This window comes from Piliocolobus tephrosceles, chromosome 9, assembly GCF_002776525.5.
Source record: "Piliocolobus tephrosceles isolate RC106 chromosome 9, ASM277652v3, whole genome shotgun sequence".
NCBI lineage: Eukaryota > Metazoa > Chordata > Mammalia > Primates > Cercopithecidae > Piliocolobus > Piliocolobus tephrosceles.
Window position 1 is genome coordinate 112210651 of NC_045442.1, and position 24443 is coordinate 112235093.

General features: G+C 37.9%; 1 protein-coding gene across 1 annotated transcript in view; it reads right to left on the bottom strand.

Annotated features, from left to right (window-relative positions):
• Positions 1 to 24443, bottom strand: part of MALRD1 (MAM and LDL receptor class A domain containing 1) — a 701386-nt gene that overhangs the window by 613213 nt on the left and 63730 nt on the right. The window contains exons 6-8 of the mRNA XM_026454821.1: positions 5680 to 5781; positions 4615 to 4761; positions 918 to 1084 (exon numbers count right to left, since the gene is read on the bottom strand). Coding sequence (XP_026310606.1) covers positions 918 to 1084; positions 4615 to 4761; positions 5680 to 5781 — 416 coding nt within the window. The remainder of the gene's footprint in view (positions 1 to 917; positions 1085 to 4614; positions 4762 to 5679; positions 5782 to 24443) is intronic.

Genomic DNA, 24443 nt, shown 5'->3' on the forward strand with positions numbered 1-24443 from the left:
AAAAAAAAAAAAAAAAAAAAAAAAAAGAAGGGGGCCATGGGAACTGCAATTTATAGCTGGTAGGTAAGAGGCACAGTTCACACAATAGGAAGCTTGTGATTGACATCTGAAGTAGGGGTAGTATTGTGGGCCTGAGACCTCAACCCGTGGAATCTGCACTATCTCCAGGTAGCTAGTGTCAGAATTGAGGCAAATCATAGGACACTCAGTTGGTGTCTGCTAGAGAACTGAATTGCTGTGTTGGGAAAAAAAAAAAAAAAAAAAAAAAACACGAATCTGGTGTCAGAAGTAAGATATTGGGAGTGCTGAGGGCATAAGAGTAGAAAAAGCAGGTTTTTTCCTATACTATGGAATCAGCTGTCAGTTTGTTTTTATCTCTTTTTCTAATTGGAGTACTCACCCAACTTTACACTTTAGAACTTACTGAGCACGTTGGACAAGGAGAGAGAGAAGAAGAATGCACTCAGTCTACCCAGTGTGCCATTTTTTCAATATTTAATCAATAATTACCAGTCTTGAAAATTATGTCGACGGCTACCAAAACAAGTTTCAACCATTATAGTTCTAATGATATACAGATGTAATGCCCAAAACAGATCACATCAGAGCTTCAATACAGAGCTCACGATACAGAATCTCAGCTATCTCATTTTTATTAGAGCTACAGTTTCTTTAATATACTTTGATGAATTTTGAAAACTTTATGAAATAATATTGGGTAGCTTATCACATTAACTTTTGTACATGAGAGTGTCCCCTATGCTTGTTTCTTAATAATTCTTTTTAAAAATATACCAAATAAAGTCAAGTTCAAGAATAAAAGCTTATGTGCAACTGAGAAATCGAAACACAAGTTGCCAAGAGTTAGAAACTTCACTGATTCAATGAATTTGAAATAAATGCAACTTTCTTCTTACCTTATTATCATACAGTCTTACTCTCAGGACACTGCTTTCCATAGTATAATAGAATTGAAGATGACAGCTCTTGCCCATGCAATGACACACAGAGCTATTTAGGTAAGCCCTGCTGTCTACATGGTTAAGAGGAAAAGCATGCTTAGCTCCTACCCATACGTAATAACCTGAAATATAAAAGAAAAAAGAAGCAATTTAGGAAAATATTAGCTTCTTTCTGTCTGACTAAAACTATTACATTTCTGAAGTTTTCAAAACCGGACTTAAAATGCAAATATTTTATTTAAAAGGACAGAATGTTTTCAAATGATTATATCAACTACAAATAACAGGTTTTAATTTTTATATTAGCTCCAATATGTAGAGAAATCTCCTCCTAATTTCTATAAACAAAATTTGATAATACCCTTTTGTAAAAATTCAAGATTCCTATAAAAGAAATCTACACATACAAATTGCTACACCACCAAATTATTGTCATTTTCTTTTAAATATCACAATTCGATCCTTTTTTTAATCAAGAATTTCTCTTCATCTTTCCCAGAATTCTTGCCCCTTTGGATGATTTTCTGATTTACTTTTTGTAGAAAACCATTTATAGTTTTAGGAAATACAACTTAAAATGCCTTCTTTCTTACCAAGCCACACAGAGGTATGAGATATCTACGGTCCTTTTAAACGTCACTGATGGATTTTGTCTTACATAAAGATATTGTAGATAAGTTTTTCCCCATCTGATATTTAAAATCAGTTTGAGCTGTTCTTGAACTTAATAACATTGACAACACAGATTTATAAAGAGATTTCTGTAATTTTACTTCATTTTCAGAAATAAAGTCTGAAATGCTTCTTAATGCTACTGAAAGAGCTGCATGTCTCAGACACTATTTTAAAAGAAGTCTCGAGGGAAACCCAAATACAATAAGAAAGGCAAAAACAAGAACATTAGACAAAATTTCAGCCTCAGATATTTACAGCTACAGCAAATACTAAGCATAACATAATCCTTAGCTGGATAAACATAATGTAAAAGCTCACAGTATTTACATTAATGCCTTTTACACAGTAAATCATGTCTGACTTTCAACAAAAAATTACAAGGCATCTGCAAGGCAAAAAACACAGTTTGAAAAGAATAATCCCAAAAAGTAAAGTCTACTAATCTTTTTGAAAATAGTCTGTACACTATTCACAATATCAAAGACAGGGAATCAACCCAAATGCCCATCAATGATAGGCTGGATAAAGGAAATGAGGTACATATACACCATGGAATACTGTGCAGCCATAAAAAGGAATGAGATCATGTCCTTTGCAGGAACATGGGTGGAGCTGGAAGCCATTACCCTCAGCAAACTAATGCTGGAACAGAAAGCCAAGCACTACATGTTCTCACTTATATGTGGCAGTTGAACAACGTGAACACAGACACATGAAAGGAAACAACACACACTGGGGCCTGCTGAGGTGTGAGGGGAGGGAGAGCATCGGGATAAATAGCTAATGCATGCTGGTCTTAATATCTAGGTAATGGGCTGACAGGTGCAGCAAACTACCACAGCACATGTTTACTTATGTAACAAACCTGCACATCCTGCACATGTAGCCCGGAACTTAAATAAAATAAATAACAATAATAACAATATTACTACTATCCCCAAATAATAAAAAAATAAAAAAATAATAATCTGCACAATAAAACATATAAATATAATGCTAAAGACAGCAAAAACTAATTACATTTATAAATTGTACAAAAAAGAAATTAAATTTCATATAATTCTAATACATTCTATTAAAAACATATTAAGATACACTAGGAAAGAAATAAGAAAATATTAGCAAGTATAAACTTAAAATAAAAATAAATTAATACTTTAAATTAAATGCCCAATAGGCAGAATATAACCTAGACTGGCCATAGTGTCAAAGAGAAAATTAATGTATCAGAAGCCCTGAAATATACCTCAAAATAGAGTAAATTATATAGAAAATAAAAAGTAGTAGTCAAGTTATGGAGTGTGAACATTAGTTGTGTTTAACAGAAACTCAAGATGAAAAGATTAGAGGGAGTAAGAGAGAATTACTTGAATAAAATAACACAATATCTGCAAATGATGATATATGTGCATTCTGAGCATTAAAAATTAAACATATACTCATTCCTGCACTCATCATACTGAAATTTTCAAATATCAAAGATAAAGAAACATTTTTTAAATCTGCATTAAACTAAAAAAACATTACTTGCACTCAGACTTCTCAGTCACTACAGTACATATCAGGAGCTAAACAGGGAAAATCATCCTGTACTTAGAAATTAAAAAAAAAAAATTTCTAAAATTGTGCGACCAGATAAATTATTATTTAGAAGTGAGAATAATTTTAAAACATTTTAAGTTTACAGATACTGTAGGAGCTCATCACCACAGATCTTTTCTAAATAAGAGAACAATTGATTAAGAACAATTGATTAAAGAGTCAACCTTTGCAAGGGGATAAGGGAACCAAGAAGGAAAGCATAAAATCTAAAAAACAGTGGTAAGAAAAATAATGAAATATATCATCTTAATAGTTATAAGTATCGTAACAAGATACTAACTTTAAAACTCTTTAAAATGTTCAACCGTAACTCAGGACCAAAAAATAATTAAATGGTACTTTGGTCTTTCTCATGTTCAAAAAAGTAGGAAATACTAAATCACTTTAGGCTTTGTTAAAGAAATTTCATATAAAGAATATATCCTAAAATCAAGAATAGTCATAACAATAAGATATATAAATTAAAGCTTCCAGATCAGTGAAAAAAATAAAAATAAAAATGTAACAATACTCACCCCTCAAAGAAAAGGAGGAAAGAAAAAAAGCAAAAAGAATAAAAGTAAACAGAAAATACAAATTAATATGTTAGCAAGAGGAAGAAACTCATAGACAACATGGCAGTGTTAAAAAAAAAAAGAAAGAAAGAAAAAGGAAGGAAGGAAGGAAGGAAGGAAGGAAGGAAGGAAGGAAGGAAGGAAGGAAGGAAGGAAGGGAAGAAGGAAGGAAGGAAGGAAGGAAGGAAGGAAGAAAAAAAAAAAAGAAAAAAAAAGAAAAGAAAAAGATAGCAGACTTGGCCAGGCACGATGCCTCACACCTGTAATCCCAGCACTTTGGGAGGCTAAGGTTGGTGGAACACTTGAGGTCAGGAGTTCGAGACAAGCCTGGCCAACATGTTGAAATTCTGTCTCTACTAAAAATTCAAAAATTATCCGGGCATGGTGGCACGTGCCTGTAGTCCCAGCTTCTCGGGAGGCGGAGGCAGGAGAATCGCCTGAACCGAGGAGGCGAGGGTTGCAGTGAGCCGAGATCTCACCACTGCATTCCAGAGTAAGACTCTTTAAAAAAAAAAAAGAAAAGAAAAGAAAGCTAACAGGCATAACAAAAAAAGCCTTTTAATACTTTTCCTTTTTGTTCACACAATAATAACTCCTGAAGGAAACAATAAAACTTAAAAAAAATTGTTAACCTAGTACAACTCTTCTTTTACACTGTTGGAAATATAATTGTTATTTTCACCTTCAGCTCCTATTGCAGGGTGTATTTTCAATAAAATATACTCAGTGTAGTCACCAACGCCCCCTATGTAATGTCTTATAACTAGTCACCATAAAACAGAATTCTAAAAGTAATACACAAAAGATATTTTTTTTTCTACCTTCATCATCACCTCCTTGATCCTGCTGAGGTGTGGATTCTAATGTAGGGACCTCTCTTGCTTTTGTGCGCATCCAGGAAATTTGGCCAACAGATGCCTCTGATGTCCACTCACACATGTCAAATTCAAACCCACAGGCCTGACACACTAAACAGGGGAGAAAAAGATCTTGGTGGACTATTAGTCTGCTAGAGTGGCTGCTTAACCAGGTTACGTATTGTAATCAACCAAAAGGCTTATATACACACATACACATTAGCACACACTAATTTATATCTGGAAGTTGGAATTCAATAAGTCTTAGAGTGTACCAGCAACTCTATTTTGCAAAACTTTTTCAGTTGATCCACATGTACGATATCCTCTCAAATGAGAATCATTGCCATAAAAAAAGGAGATTCCTAGTTTTTCTCGTATGTGTCACCACTTCCGTCACAATATGTTTTAATTTTGTTAAGAGACAGGGTCTCGCTCTGCCACCCAGGCCAAATGCAGTGGTGCAATCAGAGCCCACTGTGGCCTCAAACTCCTGGGCTCAAGCAATATTCCAGCCTCAGCCTCCCAAGCAGCTAGGACCACAGGTGCACGCCACCACACCCGGGTAATTTTTTTTTTTTTTTTTTTTTTTTTGGTAGAGATGACATCTTGCTATATTGCCCAGGCTGATTTTGAACTCTTGGCCTCAAGCAATCCTCTCATCCCAGCCCCTCAAAGTGCTGGGATTATAGGGATGAGCCACCATACCCAGTCAACAATTTTAAAAATGGCTTTTTATTTTGCCTTACCTACTTTATGGGATTAGATTAGTTAAATTATTTACTATTCATAACTACACTGAAATATTACAGAAGAAACATTGCATATAATTCCAAGATGGTTTCAGTTTGTTTTACAAAATGACATGGCCTTAAATTGATATATTTGGTATAAATCACCACAGCCTCCCAATAACACTCCAGCTAAAACTAGGACATTAATGTCAACATAGGTTGGCTTGTGAATGGTCTCTGGGTCTCATATATTGCATATACACCAGAAAAGTGAATATCTCAATTTAACACTTACATCTCAATTCTTCATCTGTAGTATCAAATCTGCAGAGATCTGTATCTGGATGGCATAGCTCCTGCTCAGCATTCAGTGCTTCCTGACACAGTAAAATTCCATCTGTTAAATTTAAAGATTGGCAAGAAGTGAAATGCAGGTGCAACTGGAAAGACTCAAGTATTTTTTTTTTTTTAATGTTAATATTCATTCTACAAAGCACTCTGTAACCAATTTCTCTACCACCCTTTAGGTAACCCTATCTCTCTCTCTCTCTCTCACTCACACACACACACACACCACTCACATAGAGACAGAGAAAAACAGAACAAAACAACCATGCCAATGTTTCGGGATTTTAATCATATCTCCATAGTGACTGGCAAGTCCCAAAGCCAATCCTTCACAGGAGTGAAAAAACTGTCTAATGTTAGAACTCAGAGTCTATTATTTGAAGGACAGTTATACATATGTCCAACACAAGATATGGTGTGCCGTTAAACCTGAAGGTGGATCTTCCCTGGAACTGCTTTCTCTGGAGCTTTCTCAAATTGTGCCTGTTGGCCGACCATGGTGGCTCACACCTTTAATCCCAGCCATGGACCGGCCTTTGGGAGGCCAAGGCAGGTAGATCACCTGAGTTCAGGAGTTTGAGACCAGCCTGGCCAACATGGCAAAACCCCATCTCTACTAAAAATGCAAAAATTAGCTGGGCGTGGTGGCATGCATCCACAATCCCAGCTACTAGGGAGGCTGAGGCAGGAGAATCGCTTGAACCCAGGAGGCGGAGGTTGCAGTAAGCCAAGGTCACGCCACTTCACTCCAGCCTGGGCAACAGAGCAAGACTCCATCTAAAAAAAAAAAAAAATTGTGCCTGTTTTTTTGTTTTCTTTTCCCCAAACCCTCCCAATATAAGACTTGAAGGTAGACTAGGAGTCTTTCCTGCCCATACCACTTGCAGACAGTGGTATGCCCTGACCTTCCTAGATACCCAAGCTTTGACTCTCATGATGTCAAATGGCACCCTCAGTGTTCCAGCTTGTTACAATCACCTACAGACACTGTAGGTGATCCCTGAGGGTGCCCTGTCCCTCAACCCCTGAAGATTCTAGCTCTGAGCTCACTGTCATTCTTTGTCATTTCAATATTCACTTTTATTTGCTTCTCAGTTTCTTGATCTCTTCTTATTGATGACCTTGAAGGAGAATTTTGATGAAAAACAACCTCTGCCACCACTCTTCAAAAGGAGTATTACCATTACTAATGATGATAACGTTTCCTTGTCTTAATTTCAAGTGGTCCACTCCCCAACCATCATCCCTGCCTTTCCAGCTCACTTCTTTTCATATCTCTACTCTAACAATATTTCGGCTGTGCCAACTTCTACAAGCCCAGGGTCCTAAATTCTTTTCAATTATTTCCCTCACATAACATGTCTTCATTTCCTTTATTACAGATGTCAGACAAGCAATGACTTCTTGGCCACGCTCATATTTCTCCATACTCTCATGGCAAAAACTCTAGAAAATACATCCCTTCACCTACTCTAGCTTGTACCTGTACAGCTGAATGGAGTGAAGAAATTATGCAGATTTCACTTTGTTCACAGTCATGCAAACAGAAATGACTTCGTATTGATGACTACTCACTGCATGCTGTCACGGTGACCCTCATTCTTTCCTTTTCCACATTCCTAGACAACTGTTCAAAGCCTTCTATTCTCTCTTTTAACTTCCAGCTCTTCCTTCCCTATCATCATTCTCAGCTTACCATCTTGCTTCATATTTCATTGAGGAGATGAGAGAAATCAGAAGAAAACTTTACAAGTCTCATCATCAATCTCACTGGCCGGCTGTCCACATGCTTTGCCCTCTGTAGGAATGGGTCAACTCTCCATACCCTTCTCTGGATGACGTCTTCCGTTTAGACAGAAATTTCATCTCTGTTGGCTATTTAAGGAATCATGCTGCCAATTTCCTCTCCTCTCATTTACAACAGTGTGTTCTCTTTCTCAACAAGATCATCTCCTTCAGGACCTAAATGGCCAAAACTTCATCCATCTTAGAAAAACACTCTCCTGAGCCAAAAACCTTCTCCAACAAACTTCTCAAAGTTCTGCCTATTCTCACACTGATTCCAACACCAGTTCTTTCCCCTCCTATTCTCTCTTGAACCTATGTCAATAACAGTTTTTTAAAAATTGAGATAAACATCACAAAACATATGACTCACCATTTCCATTTTACCTATTTTAAAGTGTACAAGTAGGCCGGGCACAGTGGCTCATGCCTGTGATCCCAGCACTTTGGGAGGCCAAGGCAGGTGGATCACTTGAGTTCAGGAGTTTGAGACCAGCCTAGCCAACATGGTGAAACCCCATCTCTACCAAAAATACAAATATTAGCAAGGTGTGGTGGTACACGCCTGCAATCCCAGCTAGGAAATCTGAGACAGGAGAATTGCTTGAACCCAGGAGACAGGGGCTGCAGTGAGTAGAGATCGCACCACTGCACTTCAACCTGGGTGACAGAGCGAAGCTCCATCAAAAACAAAAAAAAAAGACTAGGCACAGTGGCTCATGCCTGTAATCCCAGCACTTTGGGGAGGCTGAGGAAGGTGGATCACCTGAGGTCAGGAGTTTGAGATAAGCCTGACCAACATGGCAAAACTCTCTCTCTACTAGAAATACAAAAATTAGCCAGGGGTGGTGGTGCATGCCTGTAGTCCCAGCTACTCAGGAGGCTGAGACAGGAGAATCACTTGAACCCAGGAGGCAGAGGTCGCAGTGAGCTGAGATCACGCCACCACACTCTAGCCTGGGCAACAAGAGCAAAACTCTGCTTCGATAAAAAAAAAAAGTGTACAAGTCAGTGGCTTTTATTAAATCTGCAATGCTGTGCAATTATCAAACTACCTAATTCCAAGACATTTTCATCAATTGTACCCCTCAGCCACTTCACCGTTCTCTCTCCTCCCCACTCCCCTCCCCTGGCAGCCACTACATCTGATTTCTATCTCTATGGATTTCCACCTCTGGCTATTTCACACAAATGGAATTATGGAGGTTGTAGCCTTTGTGCTTGGCTTCTTTCACTCAGCAAAATGTTTTTGAGGTTCATCTATGCTGTAACATGGATCAGTATTTTATTCCTTCTTTGTTTGTTTGTTTTTGGTCACTTTTACCACTCCCCTGAAACTGCATATATCAAGATTGACCTCTATATTGCCAAAACTCATATTTAACATTTTTCATCAACATACTTGACATATCATTATTATTGGACAGAGCTGCTCACTCCGTTTTTCTTGAAATATTTTCTTCACGAGGCTTTTGCATAAAACTCTCTTCTGGTTTTCTGCTCGTGTTGCCAGCTATTTTTTTCTCAGTCTCTCTTGTGGTTTTCCCTCATCTGCTCAACATGAGACTGCCTCAAAGCTCAGTCCTTCCATCTCTTCTCCTCTTTACAAACCCACAACCTTGTTAATATCACCTAGTCACATGCCATTAAATCCTTTCCTAAATGCTGATGACTCATAAAATTATACCTCAGGCCCAAAATTTTTGCTGGACTCCAACTCTACACTCCAGCAGTATCCTGTTACTGACTTAAGCCTCTTCCCTCAGGTCACAGAAATAGGTCTAAATCTTGAAACCACCTTTGCAAAAGTATAACTGAGACAGTGAAAGAGATCTAACTTAATTGACTCCATCTTACTTCTACCTTCCAAGCTGTTCTTGCTCATTCCTGGGTGTAGGCTGGACTAACTTTGGGAGGAACTTAGTTTATAGTTTAAATAAAGTTGGTAACAGCCCTTTCCCAAAGCAGACCTCCTTCTTGCCTGGGGACTAGATGGCCTTTGTAGGACTAACATTAGCCACAAGATTAGAAATTATGGGTTTGGAGTCATGCAGCTGGAGGCCATAAGATTTTGACCCTCCCTAAACTGCTCCTAAGATCAATGATTGACATATTTTGCAGACCCTGCACTTGATGGATCAACTGGCAACACCCAGGTCAATAAACTGGCTCATCTGATCTTGTGGCCTCATCCTAGGAACTGACTGAGCACAAGAAGGCAGCTCCTACTCCCTGCGATTTCATCTCTGACCAGTCAGCACTCCTGGCTCACTGGCTTCCCCCCGCCCACCAAGTTATCCTTAAAAACTCTGCTCCCTGAATGCTCAGGGAGATTGATTTGAATGTTAATATAACTCCAGTCTCCCACACAGCCGGCTCTGCGTGAATTACTCTTTCTCTATTGCAATTCCCCTGTCTTGATCAATTGGCTCTTTCGAGGCAGTGGGCAAGGTGAACCCTGTAGGCAGTTACTATCTCAAATAAACTTCTGATTTTTCTCAACCTAAACTTACTCTTCCCACAGCCTTTCTTATCCCAGTTAATGAAACCCCATCCTTCTAGTTAAGGCAAGAAATTGGGAGTCTTCCATGACTCATCTATTTCTCTCTCTCTCTCACCAAACATGCAACCCATCAGCAAATTTCTGCATTATCAATAAAGCACATCCAGAATCTAACTACATTTTATGACCTCCACTACTACTACCAACTCTGGCTCAGGAAACACCATCTCTTTCTTGATCGTCTTAGTAACTTCTTACTTTTTCTTCCTGTGGTTGTCCTTGCTCCACTATAATCTTAGATATGTGGGTCAGATCATGTCTCCTCTGCTGTTCCACGAGTTTTCATCCTACATGAAGTAAACATCAATGCTTTACTATGACCTTCCTCATATAAACCAAGGCCTCTTTCCTCAAGGCCTTGCATTTATCACTGGATCTATAAATAAAAAAATTAAATCCTAAGCCCCCAGCCATCTGAATGGACCCCTCCTCTCATCCACGGACATTCCAAAGTTAACCTGTAAAATTGGTTCAGGCCATGATGGGAAAGTGAAGCCAGACATGCCTCATTATACCCTCCTCCCTTTTGCAATTACTGGTAGAACAAACTAAGTCTGATAAGAAACATCTACGGTCTATTCTCTCTGAAGCTTGCTACCTGGAGGCTTCATCTACATGATAAAACCTTGATCTCCACCACTTCTTACAGTAACCTAGAATGACTTCCTATATTCCAGGTCTTTAGATAATAACTCAACCAATGGTCAATCAGAAAATCTTTGAATCCACCTATGACTTGGAAGCCCCCTCTTTCAGTTGTTCTGCCTTTCTAAACTCAACCAATGTACATCTTGCATGCATTGATTGATATTTTATGTCTCCCTAAATTGTATAAAACCAACCTGTAGCCTGACCACCTTGGGCATCTGTTCTCAGGATCTCCTGAGGACTGTGTCATGACCCATTGGTCACTCACGTTTGGATCAGAATAAATCTCCTTTAATATTTTACAGAGCTTGACTCTTTTTGTCAGCATATCTAATATTCACATGGCTTGTTTCCTCTATTCTTTGGCTATTTTTCTCAGATTATATATTTTAATGTGAACATACTGACGATTTAAATGGAATCATGGAGGCTTTAGCCTTTGTGCTTGGCTTCTTTCACTCAGAAAAATGTTTTTGAGGCTCATCCATGTTGTAGCACAGATCAGTATTTTATTCCTTGTTTCTTTGTTTTTTGGTCACCTTTACCACTCCCCTGAAACTGCATATATCACGATTGACCTCTATATTGCCAAATCTCATATTTAACTTAAAAAAGTTAAATATGAGGTGAGTGAAGGTGAGAAATTGGGCGTCTTCCAAGACTCATCTCTTTCTCTCTCTCTCACCAAACATGCAATCCATCAGCAAATTTCCACATTATCAATAAAACGCATCCAGAATCTAACTACATTTTATGACCTCCATCCTCCATCTCATCCTCATTTCTGGAACTTCTTCTCACAGTTTTTTGCTTTACTGTTCTCCATAGCAAATATCACCACTTGACATAAACTCTATTATTTATTTGCTTAGTATCATTTTTCTCCCTGACTAAGTTGTAAGCTTGGAGAATGCAAAGATTACTATTTGTTTTTTCACTACTATCACACCACTACCTAAAAAAATTATTGTCATAATAGATGCTCAATGTATACTTGTTTGATAAATGAATAAATGACCTAGGAACAACCTGATGAAAATTTTTAAGACTGTAGACTCAATATACATCATTTTCACTTTTATTTGTGTTAAAACTGAAGCAATTGGTTATGGAAATGATTTATGAATGTATCCACAATCTGGTTTCTCATAATGGGAGTTTACAAATGATGATATGCAAATCCTCTTGAATGTAAGATCCACTGAAAATAAAGCTGCATATGCAATTAAGGGAATGTTGGTGATAAATGAAGCTAAGATTGCACAATAATGATTACTATGAAACAATTAAAACTGTAATTTTTGTAGATTCATATAATAGCTACAAATCTTCTATCCCTAGAGCTACATAACTAAATATTGGTCATAGTTCAATTAAATGTTGTATAGTATCTCTAATTTGTCACTATTTATACTAGACAAAAAAAAAAAACACTCAGAAGTACTATAAACAAAAAAGCAGAACAGTTGAGTACAAATTGCATGGAATTAAAAACATAGCTTTTGTCAAATGTATTAAATTTCTTTTGCCAGGGTCTACCACTTTTACTAACTTGGGCCTGAAAACTGGAATTTACAACCATAAAAACAGTGGCATATGAGTTTGTATTTTGGCCTGGCATGCATAAATTGTTGATCAATAAAACTGGACAGCTCTTTTTATTTTAGTGCATTCAATCCCAGAGCTCAAAGCTATTTAAATATGTCAGTTATTTATATTCACATTAATTTTCCCTCCTTCTCTCTCCTCTCCCCGTTGTTTTTTTTTTTTTTTTTTTTTTTTTTTGAGACAGAGTCTCACTCTGTTGTTGCCCAGGCTGGCTGGAGTGCAGTGGCACAATCTTGGCTCACTACAACCTCCATCTCCCAGGTTCAAGCAATTCTCCTGCCTCAGCCTCCCAAGTAGCTGGGATTACAGGTGCATGCCACCACACCTGGCTAATTTTTATATTTTAAGTAGAGAAAGGTTTCATCATGTTGGCCAGGTTGAGGCTGGTCTCGAACTCCTGACCTCAGGTGATCTGCCCACCTCGGCTTCCCAAAGTGCTGGGATTACAGGCGTGAGCCACCATGCCCAACTCTCTTTCTCTTATTCTTACATTGTACCACAATCTGGCTGTAGAATATTATTTTAGGGGTTTTCAAATCCTCCATCAATGATACATGATTAGTGGAATGAAGCTTTGCCAACCCTTTCAAGGTGTCTATACCACTGAAGCCACATGTCTAGGGCCTGCCATCCTTCAAATACTATCTTGTACAAACCGATTGAATGAAATTGTCCAGACTCTCTGAGGGTAGAAAATGAAGTCCAAGTCTCAAGGCCATTGAGGTAAAAGTTATAACTGACATCCAGTTTTTACTCCAGAGGTTTTAGACAATTTGTCAATTTTCCTTAATTAGTAGTGGATTTCAACGAACAGTTACTGTCTCTTAAAAGAAAACTGGAAGCAACTAAAATAAAAAAAGGTCCTTAGTTATTTAACTGGATAATACATATGTATCATTCAGATTCTAATAAAGGGATGATTGATACATTTGAGGGATTTGCATATGAGACTTAGGCAAAGTCCTAAAAAACCAATCTAAAAATAGTCACAGAATATTCACAATATTCTGATTATGAGCCACTGCATGAAATCATTATACAAAATTATAATCAGCTGTTTCTTTAGGAATCAGTGTTATTCAAGAATCAGTGATTGAACACGTTCTTATTTAATCACAATAGCAAGTCTTGATTTTTTTTCATACTAGCTACTTTGGTAAAATCTAAAGTGATCCTCTTTTCAATAAATGTACAATAAACTTTCACATCTTGGAAGGGGCAGAGGTTAGAATGGTATTGTTTGAAAATCTGAAAACAGTCTCAACAATTTCTTTCATATTAAAAAATTAGTTTTATTGTCTAACTTGCAAAGTGTTCAGACAATGCAAAAATACCTAATACTAAGCAGTTTTATAAATAAAATAGCTTATATGTACTTTTTTGTTTTTTCTTTTGTTTGAGACGGAGTCTCACCCTGTCACCCAGGCTGGAGTGCAGTGCCGTGGTCTCTGCTCACTGCAACTTCTGCCTCCTGGGTTCAAGCGATTCTCCTGTCTTAGCCTTCCCAGTAGCTGGGATTACAGGCATGCACCACCACACCTGGCTAATTTTTATATTTTTAGTAGATACAGGGTTTCACCATGTTGGCCAGGCTGGTCTCGAACTCGTGACCTTATGATATATTTTTGTATAGTAAAGAGAAATATATATGGTAAAATAATAGTTTCATTTTCATAAATGACAGTATAACAAATAAGCTATATATTATAAACTTCATCATCAGAATTTTTCAACTTTAAAAATTGGTCATTTCATTTTCAAATTATTTATAAATTTACATGTGGTAAAGTTCCTATTTTCCAGTATTCAGCTCTATGAGTTGTTTTTCTCTTAAAAAAAAAAAAAAGCAGCTTTAATTTTAACTTCGGGATACATGTGCAGGTTTGTTATATAGGAAATTCATGTCATGGGGGTCTGTTATAATGATTATTTGGTCACCCAGAATATAGACCTCATCTTGGGTGTCTCTAGACACCCCCTCTCCAAGAAGAGGGAGCACATGGGAAAGTCCCAGCGTGCGTCAGTCAGGAGGCAGAGGAAGAGGAGTGAAATATGGGCCAGAAACTTTCTTCTGGTTTCTAGGAGAAGCAAGGGAGGCAGGGTTAGCAGGCCTAGGACTGGCTAGTTTAAATGATGTCAGCAGGCCCTAGAACATAGAAGCTGTTTCTAGTTGTCTGGAACTTGGTTATTATGGGCCAAATCACGCCTCCCGAAATTCCGATGTTGAAGTGCTAACCCAAAGTACTTCTGAAAGAGATTGTATTTGGAAATATGTCCTTTATAGAGCTAACTAAAGTAAAATGAGGTAACCGGGTGGCCCTAATCCAATTTGGCTGGTGTATTTATAACTAGAGTGTAGGTCATAGTCAGGTATAGAATGACCATGTGAAGACACAGGGAGAAGACAGCCATCTATAAGCCAAGAAGAAAGGACACAACACTCAATCAATCCTGCTGACATTTAGAACTCAGATGTCTGGCCTCAAGAATCAAGAGAAAATAAATTTCTGTTGTTTGAGTAGCACAGTCTGAGGTACTTTGTTACAGCAGCCATAATAGACTAATATACTACCCTGGGGTGTGTAGGGCAGGTGCGTAGTGGCCCGGGTATGTGAAAGCCCAACAATAGACGAAGTGGATGCGGATGGGGGCTCTGGATTTGTTGATTTGTATTTGAAAAGCACACTGGTTAAGTGAAAAGGGTGAGCTGTTTACTATCTCTAGGAATAAGCTTACCCTGTGAGACCCCTCCAGGTTCACCAAGACCCCAGATTTCACTGCGTCAGAATACAGGAAAATAAAATAACACAGTTAATACAATCACTTCCTAGTGTCATTTAAAAAAATAGAAAAAAATTTGAAAGGTATATTGGTTTGAAGAAAGAAGAAAAGAAGTCTTTTTAGGAAACCTAAATATCTTTTTCTTTTCTTTCCAGGACAGAGTCTTGTTTTGTCACCCAGGCTGGAATGCAGTGGTACCATGTCAGCACACTACAACCTCCGCCTCCTTGGTTCAAGTGATTCTCCTGCCTCAGCCTCCAGTGTAGCTGGGATTACATGTGTGCGCCACCATGTCCAGCTAATTTTTGTATTTTTAGTAGAGATGGGGTTTCACTATGTTGGCCAGGCTGGTCTCGAATTCCTGACCTCAAGTGATCCGCCCACCTCAGCCTCCTAAACAATCATTTCAATAAACCAAAAAGATTTATCAAAAGACGGCTATGCTAGAACTTAACTCCACTTATTTTCAAGTCCACTCATTTCTAAATACAATATTTCTGTTATAATGTGGCAAAAGCACCTGTATGTCTATTAAAATATGGGAAATGGTTGGCCCAGATTAATTCTCCTTCAATAAAGCCTCCTTATGTAGTTTGAGGACCTAGCTTCATTTTTCATACTAAAACAAAAACCTAGAAATAATATAATATTCTCAGCACAAATGTAAGTACTGTTAAAAACATCTTCCCCTGATATTTTATTTAAATCTGTTTTTTTATGGAATGAAGCACACGTATCTCACAAGGAAGAAGAAATCATCCAAAATCTCAGATATTTGGCATTTGAATAACTGCACATGTTCTCTGTTCGATCATTTGGTCAATCTCTATTCATGAAGTGCTTGTTCTGTTCTAGGGTTCCACAAGTGAATTAGACAGGATAGGAACTATGCCTCAAGGCACTTAGAATTTAGTCTAGGAGATAAATCAATAAACGTGTGTGTGTGTGTGTGGCGGGTGGTGGGGGGGCAGTGGCAGTGTGGAGGGATAGTCTATAAGGGAAAATTCCCTGCACAAGAAAACTCAACTCACAAGAAACTTATGCTCAGAAACCTGAGCATATAAAAAAGAAGAAAAGGAAAAAAGAAAAGGAAGGAACAAAGAAGGCAGAAGGGAGAAGGGAGAAGGAAGAAAAAGGAAAGGAGAGGAAGAGGGCAAGGGAGGTAAAGGAAGGAGGGAGGAGAAATGTAGGAGGAGGACAGAGGGGAGAAAAGAGGGAAGAAAAGGTTGCGGATAGTGAGAGATGAAGGAGAGGAAAAATGAGAAGAAGAAGAAAAAGAAAAGTCATGAAATGAGGCTTTCAGGCAGAGGAAAAGAGGTTTGCAAAACACCCAAGAATTAGAGGACCCTGTGTTGCTGAACTCACAAGTAATTTGTTTTGACCAGAGTATGGGATTCCTCGGGGAATTGGGAAGGAGGACATTGGACTACTGAAAAAGAGCAATATCATGAGAAGCTAATATCATGATAAAATATTTGAATTCTGTCCTGGAGGCAATAAGACTTACTGATGGATTTATGAGAAGTGGAGACCTGGCCATAGGTGTCTGTTATAAAGTATAACCTGTTGGAAGTAGATTGTTGAGTAGAATACATTAAAATTGGAAGAAAAAAAGTATCCCACAGGAAAAAAAAAAATGTGGGCTGGAACAAAGTCAGGGTTAGATAAATAATAGTAATAAATAAGAGGAGAAAATTTAAGAAATAAGGTAGGACATTCCCTCAATAATATTTTTTAGCCAAATTGATGTAAGGGTGAAAAAAAGAGAAGAATATGTAAAAATGACTCTTAGCTTTTTGAGTGAGACAAAATAACTGCTAATGACTAAAACAGGGAATGAATGAGAGGGAACAGATTTTGAAAAAAAATTGGAATTTACTTCTAAACATGTTTATTTTCAGTTTCTGTAGCAAATATGTTTGCTTATTCCACTCATAAATCTGTTCTCCTTGCTTACCTCTATTCCAGAAGCTAAAAGCTAAATATTCAGTTTTGTTAGCCTGCCTAGCAACTGAAGTTATCCAGATAAAATAGTCAAGCCAATGATGTGGCCAAAAACACTGTCCCTTCTTATTTACGCCTTCTTCCTGCCCAAAATTTGAGATGTATAGGCCTTTAACCATCACCTTATAGCCATAAAGTGACAAGCATAAGGTAATAAGGCAAATACAAAAAAATAAATTCCTTGATCCTTGACTCTAACAGTATTGGGACTGATGAACCTTTGCCATAATTATCTCCTCCATTTCCTTAAGTAATTTAAGTAAACTTGCCTGTTTTCTTGCATCCAAATGCAAGAAGCCCTATACCTACCCTCCATAGGAATAGGATTTTCTGATGACGATGTCCAGAAGATGCTGGATTGCATGTCCGATGCTCCCTCCACCCCTGCCGCAACCACCACCACCAGGATTGCACGAGACTAAAACTACTCATTCTAGTTAGCTGGGACCCTGCCCCAAGTACAATCACCAGCAGGATACCAGACCTGTTCCCAAATGCTAGTCCTGTTCTTAAGCCTGGGCTCCAGTAGCTTCATAAATAAAAACTATATATATCCTGAGAATATTATTTAAAATTCAGGCTCCACTCACAGTGATTCCCATCTATCACTGGAGTGAAGCCCAGAATCAATCACTCCCCGATGTGATTCTGATGATTAACTAGGTTTAGTCTGTTACGACAGTGCCTGAACTTGGCTAGAGAGTCCCACTTGGCAATTTAATGCTACTTAATTTTAAAATCTCTCACATTTCTGCCATTTACAAAGTGCAGCCAATCTCATCCCATAATGCTTTATGTTTTTCCTCTAGTATTAATCTTCGTGCTGCTGTTTTCCTCCCAAAAATGTAAATATGCCCTCAATCCTTATTTTATTTGAAAAACAAAAACAGAAACAACTCTCTGTGTCCTCATCTTCAAAGAACATACCAGGTGACCTCATCTGAATCCTGGCCTTCTCCATAAGAAAACCACTTCCTTTGCAGCTTTTTCCCCAGGAGATGACATCGTTTGCAATGCCCCATAAAAGGCAAAGCCTAAAAATAGGGTTGCAGTTCATCTAAATCCCAATGTTGCTTCAACACAAGTACTTATCTTTGAATGTGGGCAAACATCTTGGTTCAAGATATTCAGTTTATTGCCCTCTGTCATACATGTAGGTCTACTTTCCATATTCATTGATGACTTCAGTCTCAGATTTCAAAGTCCTCCTCTCCAGGCCCAAAGCCTGTCATGTTATGTAAATTTCATATTCATGTGAAAGGCTCGGGTAATAAATGAGCCTTAAAATTTATTGATGCCTCATCTTTAGTAAATTTCATTTCCATACCACCTCAAATACATTATGGTTATAATAATGTCTAGAACAATTATCTTCGAAATTGTCGATACTCATGTTTTTCTACTGGATCACAATTTTCCTTTGAATATTCAACTTTCTGAAGTCTCACTTGTACTATGATAGCTTTTATACTTCTGCAGTGATTTTATAGTACTTGGCAATTTAACACTACTTAATTTTTAGCACTTACTTAAATACTTACTTTAAATACTCACTACAAATCTGACATTTGTCTTCTGAATATATATGATGGCCCATCTACCTGGTCTTTGTCCCAGTATATAGATAATGGGTAATTAAGGAAATGGCTTTAGTTCCCAGGGCCAAAGATAGAGAGACATTTATATCTAACATGATACAGAATCTTATTACAGGCCATCTCAACTCCCAAGCACCACTCAAGCATGTGTGTTTGTAAATTTGTAATGCAAATACAGTTTCAATGGCAGCAACCTATTCCTAACTTCCCTACAGTAGGAAAGTCCAGCCAATAGGTGATTTCCTTGCCTTTTTCTCCTTTGAACATGATTAGCCAGACTAGCCAATGAATAACACTAGTATACTAGTCAGGGATCATTTTGTTTGACAGACCCTTACCTCTGCAGAAACTATAAAATTGAGATATATAAAGACATTGCTGAAGGGATCAGGGTCAAGAACCAGAAGTCTCATTAAAACTAAGCTGGCTTTTCTCTGGACCCAGGAATGCCATGCAAAGTGACAGAAGAGGGAGACTTAGAGAAGATTTTAAATAACAAATCTGTCAGCAGTAGAGGCTGCAATGCCTTCAGTTAACCATATATTCTCTATTGATACATTGTATCCCTTTTGATATGTCCAATACATGTTATTTTCTAACAGTAAAAAGACACTGAGGATGATACTTTAATTATTTACTTCTAGGTATGAGGCAGGGGGGTTATAATCTGTTCCCTTAAAGTTCTCTATTTCAATTTATCTACTTTTAAATGTAGCATATAGTGATTTCTCACCTGATAAACGCTGACCACTAAAAATACAAAAGCAAACAGGAACTTTACATGTTCAGTGTTAGAAGCGACTGTCACCAGCTTCTATAAAACCTAGGCTTGGTCCACGTGGCAAGAAACATCTACCTGCAAGCTCTTATACTAACAGAAGGGATGTTAAAAACCCAAGCACAGACAGGAATAATGTAAGTAAGACAACTGACTAGAGATGCCTAATGTATTTTCCCCCCGCTAAAAAGGACTAAAACAATGAATAAACAAGCACATTTTGACTACAGTAGTTGAGAGGAAGCACCAGAGTGTTGCAGGGGAATAGCAGTGACCCTCTAGAGCATGGAGACTCAGAATAGATTCCTAGAAAATGGAAGAAAATACCCTATTTTTACTGCCCTGTCTCCCCAGTTGGGAGTAGCTCGAAATCAAAAGTAATTATCCTTGCAAACAAAAGGGGTCGGGCGCGGTGGCTCACATCCGTAATCCCAGCACTTTGGGAGGCCAAGGCGAGCAGATCACGAGGTCAGCAGATCGAGACCATCATGGCTAACAGGGTGAAACCCCATCTCCACTAAAAATACAAAAAGTTAGCCAGGTGTGGTGGGGGGCCCCTGTAGTCCCAGCTACGTGGGAGGCTGAGGCAGGAGAATGGCGTGAACCTGGGAGGTAGAGTTTGCTGTGAGCCGAGATTCTGCCACTGTACTCCAGCCTGGGTGACAGAGCGAGACTCTGTGGAAGGAAGGAAGGAAGGAAGGAAGGAAGGAAGGAAGGAAGGAAGGAAGGAAGGAAGGGAGGAAGGGAGGGAGGGAGGGAGGGAGGGAGGTAGGGAGGGAGGGAGGGAGGGAGGGAGGGAAAGCAGGAGGCCCCCAGCATCCCCCATCAAAGATCAGTTGCCACAGTTTTTGATGCTATAGAACTCTGTGGTCATCACAGGTCCTAAGCCCAGTCTAAGATCACTGCCAGAAGTTGACATGGTTATGCTACTCCAAAGAAGGAGCCCACATTGTGCCTTCTCTTCCCATGATCTACACTGCTGCTATAAAGTGCTATCTTGAGACTGGAGCCATGACTAGAGCGCATCTTTCTCTGGGGTCCAGTAGCCACTGCATCTCCCCATCCATGAGGATCTGATGGCAGTACACGATGCTCACACATGGTAGTGCACCATTCTCCATCCAAGAAGCTACAGCTCCCTACTTATGTGAATAAACTGCCAGCAGGCACTCCAACCTTCCAGTTCAAGTGGATGCATCACACCATCCCAGCTATTTGAAGCCTATACCTAGTGGTACTGTTGCAACCCCAGTGGTCAAGCTTATGAGATGCCTTGCCCCCCAAATTATAGGCAATCTTGCCAACTGGGGAAGTCACGACTGACCGGAGATACAGCAGTCCCAATGTATCCTTGTATGTGAAACAGTCTGGCACCATGAACATTAGCAAAGAAGTCACATCCAAGCTGTAGTCAACATCAGCAAAGAAGCCACATCCAAAGTGGAGCAGCCCTGACAAACCCTCAATACACAAACAGCCCAGCATTTTTGTCTCCGACAGGGAAGTAACACTTGACCCAGTAACAGAGCAGCCCTCACATACACTTGGCATTCAGAATAGCCCAGCATCCCCACCTCCAGTGGGGAGGCTGGTCCAAGGAGCTGCACAAACTCCCACAACCTAAACCAATGAGACACCTTCAGGTATTACTGATGTTGACTACAGCTGAAGAAATTGCCCAGAGACTACCTTACTGTGTCCATCTGGAACCAAAATCAGTGTACCCTACCTAACCAATACTCTAAAGCACATGTGCAATCAAGGTACCCTACTTAACCAATATTCTAAAACACAGGTGAAAATATTTCCCCCTGAAAGCCATTCTATAAAATTGGAAGGGGCAATTATTCCACCAGTTGCACAGATATCAACATAGGGAAATAAGAAATACAGAAAAGCAAAGAAACATGATACCACCAAAAAAACACAATAACTCTCCCCAGTGCCTGACCCCTACCAAAATGGAAATTTATAAATTGCCCAAAAAGGAATTCAAAATAATAATCCTAAGGTAACTCAGTGAGATAAAAGAGAATACAGAGAATTCAACAAAATTAGAAAAACAATTCATAGGTTCAATAATTAATTCAACAAAGAGATATCATTTATAAGACAGAAATCTTGTAGCAGAGGATATCAACTAATGAAACAAAAAATACAACTGAGGATGTCAATAACAGCCTAGTAGAACAAGGATTTTCTGAATCCTTGAACTTGAAGACAAGTCTTTTGAAATAGCTTAGGAGGGAAGAAAAGAAAGAAGAGAGAATGAAAAACAGCAAGCAAAGCCCATGTGACCTATGGGAAATCATTAAGCAGACAAAGTTTTGCATTATACAATTTCCAGAGGGAAAAAAGATGAAGAAAGGCACAGTAATCTCATTAAAATAATAGTTAAAAACCTCCCAAGCCTTGGGAGAAATATGAACGTCCATATACACAAAGCCCAAAGTCTCCATTAGATTCAACATAAAGATGTCCTCTTTAAGACACATTATAATCATATTACCAAAAGTCAAAGACAAATAGATAATTCTAAAAGTAGCAAGAGAAGAGCATCAAATCATATCCATAGGAATTCATTAGACTATGAACAGATTTCCCAGCAGAAACCATGCAGGCCAGGAGAGAATGGAATGATATATTCAAAGTTCTAAAAGAAAACGAAACTGTTAGCCAAGAACATACTATCTGTAAAGCTATTCTTTGAAAATTAAGGAGAAAAAAGCATTTTACAGACAAGCAAAAGCTGAGGGAATTAATCACCACTATACTGGTCTTACAAAAAATGCTTAAGGGAGTGCTTTAACTGGAAATAAAAGGATATTCATTATTACTATGAAATCCTATGAAAATATAAAACTTACTTGTAGAGGTAAATTTATAATCGAATTCAGAATACTTAATTATTGTAATGGTGTTATATAATCTTTCAAATCTCTAGGATGATAAGTAAAAGTCAAAATCATCAATGATAACCACAGCCACAATATGTTGTTAGAGAACATGTAATATAAAAAGATGCAAATTAAGGTAACATAATTACAAATTGTGGGAGGAAAGTAAAATTCTAGAATATTTGCATGCAACCAAGCTTAAGTTGTTATCAGTTTAAAATAGTGTTCTGTAAGATTTTTTTAATGTAAGCCCCATGGTAACCAGAGAGAAAAAATTACAGCAGATAAACAAATGAGAAATAGAAAAGAATCAAAGCTTATCGCTACACAAAACCACCAAGCCACAAAGATAAACAAGAGAAGAAAGAAACAAATTTCTACAAAATAACCAGAAAATAATGAATAAAATGAAAGGAGTAGGGCCTTATCTGTCAATAATAACATTAAATGTAAATGGATTAAATTCTCAAAATATGTAGAGTGGATAAGTGGATTAAAAAACAAGACAAAATTCTATGCTACCTACAAGAGACTCACATCACCTGTAAGAACCCATAGACTGAGAAAGTAAAGGAATGGAAGAAAAATATTCCATGCAAATAGAAATCAAAAGAGACCAGCAGTAACTATATCATATAAAATAGACTTTAATTTGAAAACTGAAAAAATAAATAATGATGGTCATAATATAATGATAAAAGGATCTATTTAGAAAAAGGATAAAACACTTGCAAATATACATTCACCCAAAACTAGACCTCCAAATATATAAAGCAAATATTATTAGATGTACAGAAATAGATAGACTGCAATACAATAATAGTAAAGGATTTTAATCTCCTACTTTCAGTAATGGACGGATCATTCAGACAGAAAATGAACAAAGAAACATTATATTTAAACTTAACTCTAGATCAAGTAAACCTAAAATATATTTGCAGAACATTCTACTCAATAATTACGAAATACACATTTTCCCATCAGCACATGGAATTTTCTCCAGGATATATCATATGTTAGGCCACAAAACAAGTCTCAACAATTCTGTAAAAATCAAAATCATATTAATTATCTTTTCCAGCCATAATGGAATAAAACTAGAATTCAACAACGAAATGAACTTTGGAAGCTACACAAATACACGAAAATTAATCATACCTTTGAAGAACAAAATAAGCCAATGATAAAATTAAAAAGAACAGTTAAATATTCCTTGAGACAAATAAAGATAGACACACAATCTACCAAAACTATGGGATATGGCAAAAGCAATTCTAAGAGAGAAGTTTATCACAATAAATGCCTACATCAAAATATTAGAAAGATCTCAAACAACCTAATGTTATACTTCAAGGAATTAGAAACCACAGGAAGAAACCAAACCCGCCGGGCACGGTGGCTCAAGCCTGTAATCCCAGCACTTTGGGAGGCCGAGATGGGCGGATCACGAAGTCAGGAGATGGAGACCATCCTGGCTAACACAGTGAAACCCCGTCTCTACAAAGAACTCAAACAAATATACAAGAAAAAAACAAACAACCCCATCAAAAAGTGGGGAAAGGATATGAACAGACATTTCTCAAAAGAAGACATTCATATAGCCAACAGACACATGAAAAAATGCTCATCATCACTGGCCATCAGAGAAATGCAAATCAAAACCACAATGAGATACCATCTCACACCAGTTAGAATGGCAATCATTAAAAAATTAGGAAACAACAGGTGTTGGAGAGGATGTGGAGAAATAGGAACACTTTTACACTGTTGGTGGGATTGTAAACTAGTTCAACCATTATGGAAAACAGTATGGCGATTCCTCAAGGATCTAGAACTAGATGTACCATATGACCCAGCCATCCCACTACTGAGTATATACCCAAAGGATTATAAATTATGCTACTACAAAGACACATGCACACGTATGTTTATTGTGGCACTATTCACAATAGCAAAGACTTGGAATCAACCCAAATGTCCATCAGTGACAGACTGGATTAAGAAAATGTGGCACATATACACCATGGAATACTATGCAGCCATAAAAAA